At 41.1% G+C, this 12,532-nt stretch overlaps 1 protein-coding gene across 3 annotated transcripts in view; it reads left to right on the top strand.

Moving 5' to 3' along the window:
- UPB1 (beta-ureidopropionase 1) overlaps positions 1 to 12,532 on the top strand; it is a 28,968-nt gene that overhangs the window by 13,581 nt on the left and 2,855 nt on the right. The window contains exons 1-9 of one of the 3 annotated variants that reach the window (XM_002199876.6): positions 1,654 to 1,814; positions 3,048 to 3,219; positions 4,669 to 4,756; positions 5,433 to 5,527; positions 5,781 to 5,942; positions 8,833 to 9,002; positions 9,672 to 9,753; positions 10,571 to 10,613; positions 11,348 to 11,502. In XM_002199876.6, the coding sequence (XP_002199912.4) occupies positions 1,714 to 1,814; positions 3,048 to 3,219; positions 4,669 to 4,756; positions 5,433 to 5,527; positions 5,781 to 5,942; positions 8,833 to 9,002; positions 9,672 to 9,753; positions 10,571 to 10,613; positions 11,348 to 11,502 (1,068 nt within the window). In that variant the 5' untranslated portion in view covers positions 1,654 to 1,713. Of the gene's footprint in view, positions 1 to 1,653; positions 1,815 to 3,047; positions 3,220 to 4,668; positions 4,757 to 5,432; positions 5,528 to 5,780; positions 5,943 to 8,832; positions 9,003 to 9,671; positions 9,754 to 10,570; positions 10,614 to 11,347; positions 11,503 to 12,532 lie in introns of those variants that run through there. The other 2 variants (XM_072936194.1, XM_072936195.1) reach the window with 2 other exon arrangements.

Below are 12,532 nucleotides of genomic sequence, written 5' to 3'. Positions count from 1 at the left end.
ACAAGGCACCAATAGAGAAGTCAGTGAAAGTTCACACTAAGAATAGAACTTGAAGAGAAAAGTTCAGTTATGTGACCTTCTTCAGGAGCTGGATACAAAATAGACCTGCTGTTTTTCCCTTTAATTTGCAGTCCAGGCAGAAAAGAACTTGAACAGTTCCCAGAGAAACCCAAGCCCTTCTGTTTGTTTCTATGAATCCTCCAGAAATGCTTTATCTGTTGACATCCTGGCTACGCCGATACGGAAATGAACTTACTTGGCCCCCTCATTTCCCCCCTCTTTTTTCATTGATCTCCCTCCCTGCAAATGTTTAAAGATCTGCCAGCCATGAACAGAACAAAATGTTACAGATAGGTACCTTTAAAATTGCCCATTAAAGAAAATTAGGATCATCAGATGAAAAATCTAATTTATGTATCAGTCACTGCTTATTATCACCCTTCAGAAACAAGTTTGGGAATGAAAAGTAATTTCACTGCAACTTTTTTGGCTAAAAAGGGTGAATTAGACAGAAATAATCATGTGTCTCCAAATACCTTGATGAAACCAGACTACTCCTGGACACTTTCTGCCTAAAGTTAAATATTAGACACTCTCGCCCTGACATGTTTTTTTTTTTAATTTAGTCTAAAAGGCTTAATATTTAACTCAAAATACTTAACAACTGCAAATGCTAAGTGCTGAAAGTTGTTACATCCTCCAGCAGATACATAAAGCAGTGCTTAAACTCAGTGGGATATATTTAGAGAAGTGTAGCCATCCCTGGACTTCGTGTTCCACTCGAATGAGAAACGCGGTTGCTATGTGGTGAACTTCTGTGTGTTTTGAAGCAGAAGGCATGGTCAGTGGTTCAGTGGGGATAACTGCTTTAAACAGGGTGTCTGCCTTGGACCTGCAAAAGGAAATGTCCTTTATTTGATGCACTTTTATTTTGTCCCACATCAAGGTCTTAATTGGTTCAATCCTTTATCTGACATTAAGTCTGGTTTTGGAATGGATTTCCAATTATAATGGGCCTCAAAATCCATGTTAAACTCAATTATTACTGGCTCCTGTTCAGTTTTACTGCAACTTCAATGGACACGCACATATCCCTGAGAACCACTGCCATTTTAAGACTTATTTCCAAACCTTTTTGCCGGATAGGTATAATTAGAAAAAGCTCCTAAAGATGTTCTGCTTTTAGACGAGTTATATCTGAAGCACAAGAGTTGGTCCAGGAGTGGCAACTAGCCACATCGCCTCGATATCCCATCGGGTGGACCGATGGAACCAGGGCTGGTGATCTTTTTCCTTTCCTTACCTCTCCTTTTCCTTTCCTTCCTCCTCTCCTTCTTTTCTCTTCACTCCATTCTCCTTCTCCTCCTCCTCCTTCTCCTTCCCTCTTTTTCCCTATAGTTACCCCTTTTTCTCTCTTTCTACTCTGTGTTCACACAGTACGTCAGGGACAACATGACGATTTTCACGCCAAGTGATTTTTTGTGAACTCTCCGACTTTTGTGGTTCTTTTCCACCAAGAGCTCTTACGAGCCCCGAGCTCTCCGTGCTCCTCTGAGGGGCACCTACGAGTTCCTCCGCTCCGTCCCTGAGGGCAGCGGGCGGGAGCGTCCCGCCAAAACCCGTGAGGGGAGCGGGGCGTGGCCGACGGGGCCGCCCGGGGCAAAGTGCAGGGGCGCCGAGCGGCTGAGGGGCTGCGCGCGCTCGGCCTCCGCCATGGCGGCGGCGCTGGAGTCGCTGGAGTCGTGCCTGGAGCGGCACATCCCGCCCGGGGAGCTCGCTGAGGTGAAGCGGATCCTCTATGGGGGCGAGGCCAGGTGCGCCACCAGGAGGCTTGCCCCCAGATTCTGCGGGTTTCCGTCGTTCCTCTCCCCCGGCTCCGCGGGGATGCCCAGCCCGGGGGTGAGGGGAAGGAGGCAGTTGTGAGGGCGGGTGTGCAAAACACAGGGCTGGCCTGGAGGGGGATGTCGGAATTTGTGGGTATTGGTGATTCTGAGATTGTAGAAAGTCTCTGTTTTTCTGCTCTGCTATAATTTGTTTGTGCTGTTTTTAAGGTTGTTTATTCTTGCTTATTTATAACATGTTTTGCTGCCCTGCCGCAGGTTTGTCCTGCAGGGCAGCGTGCGGGGCTCTGCCCCTCAGTGGGATGGTATAAATATTACATACTAGAAACTACATGTACTATATTTACAATAATGTGCCAATATTTATCATTTACGTTGAATAGTGTGCTCCCAGCCTAAACCAATAGAAAAATGCCAACACTACAGTGAAACATGGAGGGCATGAAGAAGGAGGAAAAGGACAAGACATACCTAATTCTTCCATCTTGTCCCCTCTGAACCCCTAATCTAGAATCCTAAAATTTTACCTTTGCACCCGTGTCACACTTAATTATTACTCTTATCAAACACTCAAAGCTTGTAATTCATCCTGTAAGATTGAAAACTCCTCTCCATGGACAGAGATCACAGACAGTGTCTCTCGGGGCTCTGTCCAGGGGGGTTCCTGACCCCTGCCAGGGTCCCAGACCTGCCAGGGCAGCCAGAGGGAAGCCCTGGATTCCCACAGGGGGAAAGGAAAAGTAGGGCTTGTGGTACTGCAGTGAGGTGACTGGGGTATTTTTGAGGTGATCCAGGTGTGGGGAGCAGGGCAGTGTGAGAAGATGACGGACAGGGATGGAAGACCTGATGGGAACAGTGATATAGAGGTGATGGGGCCTGAAAAGTAGGGATTAAACTTGAGGAAATGACATGGGAGGGAAAGTTTGTAATCCAGCTGTGGCAGGTGGAAGTTTGCGTGCTCCTTGATTTCTGCAGCAGGTGTTAGTGTCTGGGAATGACGGGGATGGTGGGCGATGGGTGAAGGTGAACAGTGAGATCAGCACAAGAGCTGCTCACTGCTGTGCCTTGGCTGATGGATGAGTGTTGGGCATGGGAGCTCGGGAGTCTCTGCAGGGTCAGGTAGAATTGTCATCCCCTTGGTCCACTGCATTCAGAGCAGAAAAAGAGAACTCTCATCTTGAAATGTCTTTCTTTCCTTCAATCCAGGAAACTTGACTTGCCAACTGCTGCACTGTCAGCAGCCCAGGAAAAAGGTTTTGAACTACAGGGCTATGGATTTGGAGCTGCTTTGGAACAATTGAGAAGGCCACGTATTGTTCGAGTGGGACTGATACAGAATGAAATCCCTCTTCCCACAGACACAGCAGTGGCAGTCCAGGTACACAGACTGGGACTGGGGCTGTTTCTAACTCCTCTTCTGCTGGATTGAGACGTAACACAGTTCAGTTTTTGATTTTAGGAGCTATATCATGAAATGGCTAATGATTGTCTGGCAGTACAGGACCTATCACTACTGCAGTAGAGCATCCTGTAAGAAATTTGAGTGACACATTTGGTTTCATTGTTCCTCAGAAACATCTTGTGTTTACCTAGCACACCCAACCTGCTTGCAGCTTTTCCAAAGCTAAATATTTAGTAGCTCATTTTATACATGAAAATCCTTTGCCTCTAAGATGAAACACAAAATCATTTACACAAAATCAAAAGGGGCGGCAACCAGTGGAAACCACAGGTGCAGTTCTTGTTTTAATTGAGAAATGTTCCATTACAGGAAAATCCATTAGAGGAAACAGATTAATAAATCTGTGTTCATTATTCTTTGTACAGCAGTGAGTGAAATCTTATTACAAGATAACATGGTTTAGTGGTGACTTGGCAGTGCTGGGTTAATGGTTGGACTTGGTTGATGATCTTAGAGATCTATTCCAACATTAATTATTGTGAAACCATCATCTCTTAATATCTTGGACACAGCAGCACTGAAGTGGCAAATATATATAAAAATAGTCTCCTGAGAGTAGCTTTAAAAAAGGGGAAGAAAATACTGCATTTATAAAATCTCCTGGAGTAGTAGTTTTGTACAGTGACAGGACAGAACACTTCTGAAGTAGTTTGTTTTGGAAAGGTTACCTATCACAGATGCAAGTCATTAATTCAGTAAATGGGTCAGGTTTGTGGATTCTTTGCAACAGCTGTTGAATAAGGTACCAGCTATATTAATGATTTTACTTTATGAATAACTAGTTAACTATTTCTGTCAATCAATATACAATTTTTGATTTCATAGGTCACTGCAGTCTTGTCTTTATTAATTTTTTTTTGAAACCTGAAAGTATCAATGCAAAGTACTACACCTATGCTTATCTTTATGTAGAATACTCTAGAAAACTAGTTAATAAGTACTTTGAGGATTTTTCTTTATAATAATTACTTAGCTCTTAGGACAGAGGGCTTAACATGATCCTGTAGGTTGTTTACAATGAACAGAAGCAGAAAAATTATAGTTTTTGATAATTCTGATTATATTTTTCAGCTTTGGAAATTCAGGCAGCAGTGAATTTCCAGCTATATAAATGTTGCAACCATGGAATTAGAATCCCATTGGAATACTTTCTCTATTTCCATCATCTAAATGCTTTTAAAAATCTATGTCTGACTCTGTTATCAGTGTTCAGGAATGATACATCGAGTTACTCCCCCTGAAAGCAGTGGCACTAAGTATAGAACAAGATAAACTCTGTGTGAACAAAGGGTGTAAAAGCAGGCAGTTGACAGAGGTGAGTTAGAACATGTGGCTTTTTTAACAGTTGACATTTCTCACAATCAGGTGGCTGCTCTGCACAGACGCATCGAGGAGATCGTGGGAGTGGCTGCAATGTGTGGGGTCAACATTGTGTGTTTCCAGGAGGCTTGGAGTGAGTATTTCCTGTGGTTCTTTAGGCTGTCAGATGTCAGGTGCCCTCTATTTTAACAGGTGTCCTGTAAGTGAACAGTAGAAATCTTCCAAGATACAACAATTGACTGTAGTGATTTGCTTCCTAAAGGAAAACCCAAACTGTCTTGAGGTAGCAGAACTATATGGAGCAGATATGAGGGGTCTGTTGTGTTGAAAACTGCCGTATGATATTTGGAGCTCCTTCCTGGCATCCTTTATGATCCTTTCCTCTTTATTTTTTCTCCTAAAACTTTGGGGGTTTTTTTTTTCTAGACAGGTATTAAAATTTAAAAATCTGTTTTTAGTTAACATGGGGTGTTTGAGGCTTAATGGAAGCAAAACCCTTCACTTTCATGGGCAAGTGAAGGCCCATGAAATGTTTGTGAAAACAGGTTGTTCACAGTGTACTGGGGTATATTGTCTTTCTACCCCTGCTGAGACTTCACTAAATGCATCCATTCTCTTCTGGTTTGCCCTGTGTGAGCTCAAAACTCCTTGCCCTGGCAAAAAATATTTTTAAATAGCTTTTGCCTTTAACAGTTGAAGGAAAACAGTTGAATAATTCTTAATTGTTTAATTTTTTCATGCAAATATCATGTATTTCTTGAGTGACATTAACATTTTTGTACATTTTGCCTTGCTTTGGTGTTTTCCAGCCATGCCCTTTGCTTTTTGTACAAGAGAGAAACTTCCTTGGACTGAATTTGCAGAGTCAGCAGAGGATGGGCCAACAACAAAATTCTGTCAAGAGGTAAAAAACCAACAAACCAAGCAAAATAAAGACCAGCTGGCATAATTTGAAGGAAAAGACAATATGCCAGTGAACTGGCAGGCAAAATTTGCTGTATTTCTCACTCATACCTGTGTTATTTAACATTTCTAGTTAACATGTAATGCCGTTTTACCTTTTCTTTTAATTATCTATTTCCAGCTATCTGTGGTGTCTGTCATTCTGGGGTCCTGCAGGCTGGTGTCTAATAGGGGAATTGTGTTCATTTGTGCAGCTTGCAAAGAAGTACAATATGGTTGTGGTGTCTCCAATCCTGGAGCGAGATGAGCTGCATGGTGGAATTCTGTGGAATACTGCAGTGGTCATTTCTAATTCTGGAGCACTCCTTGGCAAAAGTAGGAAAAATCACATTCCAAGGGTTGGAGATTTCAATGAGGTAAGATGCAGTATTGTGACAATCAAGTTAGTCTTACCTTGCAGCTCTTGTTTGTGCCAGCACATGTTGTGTCAGAGTCACAGTGGCAGGAAATGCAATGTGTTTCTAAAAAATGTGGTTCACTTACTGTTGAATCAGTTTTTCTGGGATGAAGTGATAGTTAATTTATCAAGAAGGACTAATTTTTGTGAGAGTGATGAGTCTTAAAGGAAAAATTACATTGAATCTTGTTAGGTACTCTTTCTTGGACAGTGAAACTTCAAAAGTATCCTTTAAAAGATTGTTTAAGTTACAGCTGTGTTATGTTTGTTGTGCATCATTGGCTTGGGTAGTTTTGTCATGTGTGCACATTGAACTTACTTTAATTTGCAGGGTAATTGTTTCATGAACATTACTTACAGCCTTTCTCTGTTTCCCTGTGAGGTTGTCTTGGAAATGACAGTTCTTTTGCTTGTGCTTATTCGAGCAGAATCCCTTAATTCATTGTGCCCCTGATTGAATAGCTGGTTTATGGCATCTTCTGTTCACTAATGGCATTATTGCAGCTGAAGCCCCCAGCAGGTTTTGGGCCATCCTCCAGAATCAGAAACTGAACTGGCAGTAAAGGCAATGACTGGTAGGTCTGAAATGTGTTTATCCATCCAAAGAAATATCACAAGCAGAAAGATCAGGATTAAAAATTAACTGAAGTCTAAAAATACATTGTCTTACCTGACTAAATCTCTCCTTGTCAGTTGAAGTGAGTAATTAACAGAGGCATTTCTGCTAAGCATTGAAAGCTGCTGTATACCTGCAGCTGCTTTTGTTCCCTGTATGACTGCTCCAGTCATCAAACTGAAGCTTCAGAACCTAAGATGCTTTTTTGTTAATGTAAAAAGTTATTTTGGGTCTCAAAACTTTGTGTTCAAAGACCTCTGGAAGTTTTGACCTTGCTCGCAGACCTGATCAGGCTGGTTTGAGTTTCTCCAGAGGTGGCTGTTAATAGAGTTCTACACAATGAATTTCTGGCACAGTGTGTCAGTCACCAGTCTTACCTTGTATTTTTAACAATTATTCTGATTCTTACTATTATTTTATCAGGTCTGTCCTTTAGCTAGCAGAAGTAGTAACTAGAAAATCCATTGGTTACTTTCCACATTTTTTAATTTATTCTTTATGTAATCCAACAAAAAATAAACTCCTGTTGCTTGTGCTAAAATATGATGTCTTTCAGTTTTCCTGACAGTGTTTAGTGGAGAATCAACAGATTCCAAGAAACTCGTTGTTTCCAGCTATGAAACTGTAATGAGAGACACCTAAAAAAAGAAAGTATTTTTACTTTCTCATGTGAAGTATAAATAGAATTTCACTAAGAGTTTTGCATAGTTGCTAAAAGAAGTTAGTTCTTAGAATCCTAAATGCCAGAATTACTACAAAACTATCTGTTTATAGCTTCCAGATATACTAAAATGATCTGGCATTTCTTCTTGTATCTACTTGTTACAGAATCGAGTAGTGCTTACCCAAGACAGCAGTGTCTTCAGCTTTATTAGCAAAGCATTAAGTCCACTTTTCTGAGCTGAACAATTCTGATAAAGCAACTTCACAAACCACCCAGGCTACAGGAAAGGATTATATTCATCTGTGTTACTTTAATGTTGTTTTCTTTATCAACAAAGTTAAACCTCAAGGAAATACCAAATATTAAATTATTTCATGTGGGTTGTCTCTGTAGGGCAGATGGGAAAGGCGCCTTGTTAAAATTGTACCCAATGAATGAGTAAGAACTAAATGGAAAGGACAGAGAGGTTGGTCTGTGGCCTACTCAGCCATGTGTGGGAGGCCTTATAAACAAAAATCAATCCTTCTTGAGACATCACACTTTATTGCTCTGGAGAGGATTGTGACCTCTGGTGTGAAATAAAGAAATGGGAACTGATGAATTCCCTGAAGCAACAGCAGCAGCAGTCTTGTTTTTATTCTGCTGTTGTAAGAAAAGAAACCGAGAACAGGAGAAAAAAATGGAAATATATTCATTCAGCAGAATTTTTTTGAAAAAGACTTGGGTGAGCACCCACCATGTGGTCTGCTGTCTACAGACATGAAGGGAGATCAAAGCAGTGCCCAAGGGACTGTGCAATTTCATGAGAACTGATAATAAATAAGAAACATGAGATGATTATTTTACTGGACATACTGAACCTGTAGCCCTTGGTTTCAGAGGGTGACCCTCCTGTATCTATTTTGCCATTGGCCCACACTTACAAGAGGCCCAGGTTTGTTCCCCAGCTGTACCTGCTTGCTCTAGGCCTCAGGTGTTTCTACTTCCTTCAGGACCAACGGCAGTGGTAGTTACAAGGAACAGATAATTTCAATAAAGAGGGGTCTGCTTTACAGAACACCTTTCTTCTGTGATGACAGACATGTCTGGGTGGCTCAGCATGGTGGATTGTGTCCCTTGCTCTTCTGTCTCAGATCAGCTCCAAAGGATGCTGTCAGGAATCAGCCTGGCCACTGCAACTTGTGTGATTCCTGGGGATCCTCAGTATTGAATAAGGAATGTTGGGTGGCTGTCTTTGTCCCTGTCTAAACCTGGTGATGGTACTTTCAGAAAGCAGCGCGTTTTGGAAGTACACTGCCTGCTGCATAAAAAAAGTTCCTTTGCTTGAAAGGAGGTATAAAAGCATAATTTCAGTGAATACACACTCCTGCTGCTGCCTTGGCATTTCTGTGTTCATCTTTTCTACTGCCTAAGTGATTTTGTAAATCTCATCATATTATCCTCAGCTTTCTATCTACAGATTAAAAAGCTTTTTTAGTTAGAGGTACTTTGCACTTTTTTAAGAAGTCTGCCTTTGTGGGTTTTGTTGTTTGGTTGAATTTTTTCCTTTGTTTTTTCTTTTGTTTATAGTCTACTTACTATATGGAAGGAAATACAGGACACCCAGTGTTTCAGACACAGTTTGGGACAATTGCTGTGAACATCTGCTATGGACGCCACCACCCTCTGAACTGGCTCATGTATAGCATCAATGGAGCAGAGATCATCTTTAACCCTTCAGCCACTATAGGGGCACTCAGGTAAAACACAAAATGATCTGTGCCATTGCTTCCTTTCTGGGTTAACTGAACCTCTGAGCCCCTCAATGGGGTCTTAAAGGCACCTTGCTGAGGTCTTGGAAGTGTAGTCTTATTGTTTTGTCATCAAAAAGGAGCCTGCATTCTCCTCCACCTGGAATTTTGGGCTCCCAATCTCCTCCCAGTAACTGATTCTCTTTCAGAAATTTACTGTACATCAGCAGGTCTCCTGTCTTTGAGACAGCATTAACCAAGATCCAGCTGGTATTCTGAAAACTGAGAGTTTGTTTAGATTTTTTATGTAATATTTTTGCTATATAATAGGTAGTGGTCATGTTCAGACTTTTTTTACCAGCTTGCACTGTCCAGCTAGGAATGTGGTATGAAATTGCAGTTTTCAGAACCAAGCTGAGATACCCTTTTCTGAGAAATTATTTTTTAAACTCTTGGCAATTTTATGACTGTCAGGCCTCTTGAACCAGACCGGACCAGTGTACATTGTCCCTTGAGATTAATCTTCTGCAGATTAACATTAATTGCACCTGAATGACTTGACTCCCTAAAAGCTAACTGTGGCTTCTTTGACAGAAAGTGTGCAGTGTGAGACAGTGAGAGTCTAGATTTAGCACTGGAGTGTCCAGTTAATGAATACCTGCTCCTCTCTGTTTGCAGCGAGGCGCTGTGGCCAATCGAAGCCAGAAACGCTGCCATAGCCAACCACTGCTTCACGTGTCCCATCAACAGAGTAGGAACGGTTCGTATCTTCCTGGCTTCATTCATTCCCTCACTCAGGGCTTGGAACATGAGTTTGTTTGGGGCAGGGATTCTAGCACTAGAATGCATGGGTTCCCCTGCTGGGTAACCACTGTACTAAGGTTTGTGATGTGATTTGAAGATGGACAGTGATGAAGAGATTGAGAGCTGCCTCTGTTGCTGGCAGCCTACTTTTTGGTTGCAGCTGTTTCCTGTTCTTGAATTGAATCTTTGTAAGAGGCACCCGCCCTTTTGCTAACTCTCCCAGTTTCTCTGGTGAAATTTAGCCAAAATGAGTGAAAAAATAATATATCCTCAAGTCAGCGGTTCACAACTTGTGGCTGTTGTACAGCTGTTATCTCTTTCTGGACTGTAAAATTCTAGAATGAAATTTAATAGCACATGCAATAGGTCCAGATTAGTCCAATTAAGCTACATGTAAATTTTTAAAATTAGATTCCCTGCAAAAATCCAGAATTTTCCTTGCTGCTGTGTGAACATTTGCCTTTTTTTGTGATCCTAAAAGATACGTTTGGTTAAATATCTCCTCTTTTGCCTCTTTAAACTTGTGAAATGGATACGAGGCATGTTCCCCAAAGTGTATGGAAAACAGGCAGTGATACAAAAAGACCTTGTGTTCTACGCTATCCATCACAGACACTAGGCCTCTCTGATGACTCCCTTCAGACAGTGCTGATCGTGTGCCAGAAAAAAATATTTGTAGATTTATATAAACTCCCAAAATATGATAGACTAGCAAGGATTTCTTGAATGAAATGGAATTATACTGCCACCTATGGATTGCTCTTACTTCACAGGAATACTACAAAAATGCCTTTACTTCTGGAGATGGTGGAAAAGGTATGTTCAGAAATCACATTGAGTACCAGTTCCCAGATTTGCTGGAAGTTCAAAGAGAATGATTAATGAGGAGTATGAGATTTTCTTGTATGTACTTATATGTTGCAACACAGTAATTTGTGCTGTGAGAACTGTGGATGCTTGTGGCTCCATCCAGAGTGTGCCTGAGCCTTTTTTAGCCAGTTTTGGAGCTAAGTGTTTTTAGCAGCTGCATGAGAAAGGTCAGTGGGATCCATGGCTTAGTAGTACAATAAATGTGATTGATTTTTGGCACAACTCAAGAGTTGTGCAATATGAAATAACATCTTTTCTGTGCCTCAAATCCCAGTGTTTTCACCTCTGACCTTTTATTGAAAATAGAATGGGTGTATCTCTGTCAGCTGTTTTGAAAATGTATGATTTGACAATTAGAATTCATTTAAATGCTGAGTAAAAAACAATGAAAGCAAAGCCTTTAGTCCAGAGACTTAATAACAGGAAAGCATAATGGTACATTATTTGAAAGGCAGTGCAGGGAGATTTTCCTGATAATGTGATGATGTACTGTGCATGAAAATTATACCTAGTCAAAACTGCAGTTATTTTAGGATCATGCTGTGACTCTTCAAGATGATTATCTTGCCTAAAGGCCAGTGAGTCCCCAAGAAATGGAGTCAGGTTTTGTGGGACACTGCATGCTGAGTTACATACCTATCTGCAGATGGCAATGCATGCTTTTTAAAAATCTCTCCAAGCACACCATGAGTTGGGCCATTTCTATGGCTCGAGTTACGTGGCTGCGCCAGACGGCAGCAGGACCCCGGGGCTCTCCCGCACTCAGGATGGGCTGCTGGTGGCAGAGATGGACCTAAACCTCTGCAGGCAAGTCAGTGACAAATGGAATTTTAAGGTAAGCATGACTATAAAGGAAATCAATATTAGAACAAACAAGCTTTGATAATGATTCTATGATGCTACAATTGTTAAAAGGCTTTTGTATATTTTTTTTTTAGCAGTTCAGATCTTAAATTGTTGAAGTAATTTAACAGGATGTTATGGAGGCCAAAAGCATAAATAGATTTGGAAAAGGAGTAGCTAAATTCAGGGAAAGTAGGCCAGTAGGTTTCAAATGAAAACCCTCGCCTCGGGACCTTAACGTGGATTGCCAGCAGCTCTGAGGACTGCTGGGGAAGAGTTTTGCTTTCCTTATGCAGTGAACATAGGCATTTGTTGCTGAGCTGAGGCAGGCATTGGATCTATCTAACATGGTACTATTATATATTCTTAAAGGCTTTAATTGTCAGTTTCAGTGAAATTCAGTGAAAACCCAAACTTACAAGCTTCTGAGAACTTTCTGAAGGCAAAATTCTTGCAACATTAACTTCTTGAATTTGTGGATATGTTGAAACTACAGAGAAGGAATTGTGTACTGTATATATTAATCTCTGAACCATCTTAACACACTTTTGAATTTATCTAAATCAGATTAAGATAGCTGCAAGCGACTCCATATGGCTTTAACAAACCTTATTTATTACTATTTTTTTGTATTCTGAGGTAAAGCTAATTTGGTTCATCTTTCCAGAGGGCATAATTGGATTTAATTTGTCCAGCAGCAGTGCTGGTTGAAGAAATGGCTGCCTCAGCACAGCAGCTTGCTAACCCTTCAGTTGTGCCAGTACAAGCTATGTGGGGTGCTATATTATATACTCATTTAGTGGAGTGACCAGATTTTTTAAACAAACAACACTGTAGTTTCTTTTTTATTCTGATCAAGTTTACAACAGGCCACACAAAGGTCCTGTTGGAACAAAAAAAGGAAAGAAATGGCAACTCTGGAAATAGACTTTGTTGATGACGAAGACATCTTGCTTGCTTCTGTGGAGACAGATATTTTGTTCCAGTTCTCAGTACTGCTAAAGACCAGAACCTTTTCGTAG

The sequence above is a fragment of the Taeniopygia guttata genome, chromosome 15, assembly GCF_048771995.1.
Source record: "Taeniopygia guttata chromosome 15, bTaeGut7.mat, whole genome shotgun sequence".
NCBI classification, from domain to species: Eukaryota; Metazoa; Chordata; class Aves; order Passeriformes; family Estrildidae; genus Taeniopygia; species Taeniopygia guttata.
This window is presented reverse-complemented; position numbering and strand designations above follow the sequence as displayed.